Source organism: Bombina bombina, chromosome 5 (assembly GCF_027579735.1).
Source record: "Bombina bombina isolate aBomBom1 chromosome 5, aBomBom1.pri, whole genome shotgun sequence".
In the NCBI taxonomy this organism is placed as follows: Eukaryota; Metazoa; Chordata; class Amphibia; order Anura; family Bombinatoridae; genus Bombina; species Bombina bombina.
In genome coordinates, this window is record NC_069503.1 from 779,090,783 (window position 1) to 779,094,611 (window position 3,829).

General features: G+C 36.1%; 1 protein-coding gene across 1 annotated transcript; it reads right to left on the minus strand.

Moving 5' to 3' along the window:
- Positions 1 to 583: 583 nt before the first annotated feature.
- On the minus strand, positions 584 to 1,456 carry LOC128661619 (component of gems protein 1-like). The gene has a single exon (XM_053715852.1). The coding sequence runs from the start codon at positions 1,454 to 1,456 to the stop codon at positions 584 to 586; it is 873 nt and encodes a 290-aa protein (XP_053571827.1).
- Positions 1,457 to 3,829: the final 2,373 nt, after the last annotated feature.

Below are 3,829 nucleotides of genomic sequence, written 5' to 3' on the forward strand. Positions count from 1 at the left end.
ATATTCAGTATCTTTCAAAATCCTGTCTGCCTCTTTTAGATATTCTGTTAGATCCTGGATAATGATACCTCCCCCCTTATCGGCATCACGAATGATAATATTGGAATTATTAGCAAGGGACTGGATAGCTAGTTTTTCACTTTGTTTTTTGTAGAAACTTTTCTTTGAATTTTTCTTTTTGATTTTTCAAAGTCTTCTAGAACTAGGTTCTGGAAAACCTCTATATAATGATTATGCCCAGGGGGGGAGAAAGAGGATTTTGTCTTTACATTGGTGTGTATTATACCTTCATATAAGTGTGTTGTAAAATTATCGACAGTACTGTATATAGTGGGAACTTTGTTTCCATAATCCATGGTGTTTGTGAGAATACAAACTGTATTTTCTTCCTCTAGATTGTGTTTTTTTATATTCTTTTGTGCAAAGTATTTCTGAAGTGCTAGTTTTCTAGTAAAACGATTAAGATCGACGAATAAATTAAAGTTGTTATGTGGGTTAGGTGGACAAAAGGAAAGACCCTGTTTTAAAACTCTCTTTTCATTAATTGTCAAGTTGTAGGATGACAAATTAAATATGCCCTTTTCTAATTCTTGTGATTCTTTTTCCTTGGTGGTAAGGCCTCTACCTCTTGACCCTCTTGGTCTGTGTGAAATGGTCTTTTTTTGAGGTTTTGTTCGTCTGGGGGATTTCTGCCTGATGTTGGAGTATTCCCTAAAAAAGGAGATATAGCTGCCGAATTGGAATTATTTCTGGCATGTCTCTCTAAAAAAACATTTTCATCTGATGTGAAAGCTAATGGAAAGAACCTGTTATTATGTTGAAAATTGTTGTGGGAAGTTTTTTTGTGATCATGGTCCCCAGTTTTGTGCCTAAGTGGACTGTTTGCTCTAAAGTCAGAGTGATAAGGTCTCTGTTCTCGGAATCTAGGGTTATTCGACTCTTTTTCTCTCTGATTGGATTTATGAAATCTGGGGGTTTCATAATTCCTACTGTAACTGTCTCGTCTGTGGTGTTGGTCATACTGGTTGAAATTGTCTCGTCTGTGGTGTTGGTCATATTGGTTAAAATTATCTGGTCTATATTGTCTGTTCCATGATTCATTTCTATTATATTCATATCTATTGTAGTAAGGTTGTCTGTTCCATGATTCCTGTCTAGTTTGTGGGTATTGCTGATGATAGTGTGGTTGGTCATATTTTTCTGATCTTATTTGGTGAAGTCTATTTTGCGAATAGTGGTAGTTTGAATATGGATAGGTGTATTCTTGTCTTCTAAATTGTCTATAATTGGAACGATGTGTAGGTCTATGTTTATTGTTTGAAAAATAGGTCCCTTGTTTGATATCATTATCGTGTGATGACTGTATCTCTCTGTCCCCTGATGCATTCTCTGAGATCTCTGTATTGACTTCTAATGTTGTCTGTATTGGCCAATACTCTTGTGAGTATATTTCCATCTGCTCCTTTCTCACTGTGATTCCTGTTTTCGAAACCTACTTGCACAATGAGGCGCTGTCTTTTTTTGCACCATTTCTAGATATTGGGTCCTGATCAGACATCTCCAAGACCAGCTGCCGACTGCACTTTGATCATTTTCATTTGAATATTTCCACTGGGAAGATAAAGATTTCTGCAACTCTATTTCAGAGACACTGACGGCCTTAGTCACCAATCTTCAAACCACTTCTGGGACTGTTACTACGATAAGCTCCTTTTTATTTTATTGGTTACACTTTGCACCATTTTACGCCATATCGGCATTTTGTTTCTTGCTTTTGTTTTTTTAACTGTATGCACATATTGTATTGATATAGTAATTCTTTATTATTATCTATCAATACCACACAAGTAGTGTCATCACTTACAAGGGCTATATTGTTTAGTTTTCAGTATTGAATTCTCACCTAGAGTCACTGCATACACATTAGAAAACACACATCTCTATCTTACCCACATTCAGTGGTACACATTTATTTCACTATTTTTCTTGCTATTTGCATTCGTACTTCCCCACACTAAATGGGGTTTAATGGATTTTTTTTGAGTACACTATTTCACTTGCTTTTCAATTATTTTAGGCACACTCTATTACCATTTTTTTATATTTGGTATTTTATCACATATGAGTCGTGGCTCATAGACTAGGGAGGGCAGCAAGTAAACACAGTAGGCTCTGTATGTCAGCAAAACACACAGGCCTGATAGGAAATTATATTAGATTACACTATCAAAAAAAATGTAAACTTTTTTTTTTATAGTTAAATTAAGGTGAAGAAGATATGACTGGTGGCTGCCTGGCACAGACCAATTAACCAAAAGACTGAAAAAAATGAGGTATATTAATGCTGTTGAGCCTGACAGATACAGGCCTGATAGAAAATGTAATTAGATTACACTAGCAAAATATTTTTTTATTTTTTTTTAAATTTAAAATAATGTTATAAATGGATATTAACACTGGTGGCTGGCACAGAGCAATGAACCAGAGTATATGCTGTGTGACGCAGGCCTGATAGAAAATGAAAAAAAATTACACTAGCAAAATAATTAAAATTTTTCGCTAGTTAAATTTAAACTAATGTTGTTAGGGAGATATCAGTGGTGGCAGTAATCACAGCATATGCTGTGAGCCTTAAACACACAGGCTGAAAGCCAGGCAAATGCTATTAAAAAAAATACGAAAAAAAAAAAAACGACACGAAATATAGCCCTAAAAAGGGCTTTTTGGGGTACTGTCCTTGCAGCAGAGATGAGTGGAGTCCTTCTGGACTGTAGTGGACACTAAATACACTAGCCTAGCTATGTTTTTCCTATTAATGTCAGGAGCAAAAACACAACACGTCCTCTCATTAAGAAAGCAAGGTCGTTATGAGTCTAAAATGGCGGATTCCGAGTAGCTGGGAGGGTCTGTGAGGGAGTGTCTGATGTTGATTGGCTCTAATGTGTCAGACGGCTGTGACATACAGGGTCAAAGTTTCCTCAATGATGACACATAGGGGCGGATCGAACATTGCCATGTGTTCGCCCGCAGACGCGAATGCGAACAAGCTATGTTCACTGGGAACCGTTCGCGGGCAAACAGTTCGGGACATCACTAATAATAAGCATGAATTCATGAGAGCAAGCTCTTGCTCCATATCATATATGTTGTGAAACAGAAAATAAACTTGTACAGATAAGTTTCAAAGATTTTAATATTCAATTAAAATAAGCCAAGGAAAAAATACACATTAAATTTTATCCCAAATTATGATCGATCCCCAGCTAAAATTATGTGAGAAAAGTTAATTACTGCTGTGACACAGAGAGGCACTACTTTCTGGTATACTGAGTACCAGAAATAACCCTTTTTTCAAACCTGACAGTTTAAAATGTTGCATCTTTTTATTTTAAAGCAAAGGGGAAATGAATAAGCTGCTGAAATAGAAAATTCAGCCTTACTTTCATTTTAAACTTGCATTGTTTTATCAAGTAAATAAATATGTGTCAGAAAAAAAGCCTATTAGAAACATTTTACCCTTTCTTTTTAAAAGAGTTTAAATGTTAGTCTCACACATGCTACCGTGTCTGCTTCATGCCCCAGTGTAACCCATACAACAGGATTATCTATGTCCCAATAAAAAAGTGGTGTTTTTAATTTGTTAAGTGCATTGTCTCCCCAACTGGAAGAAAAATCACGTACCTGCTCCGCTGTCTGGCATGTAGACAGTTACAAAGTATGAGAGGACACAGTTCCTAACAGAGACCTTTGAAAAAGAAAGAACAGAGTAGCCAACTCTGGCTTTCTAAACTAGGGCAGCAATTGTTAGGAAAACGCAGTAAGTACCTCT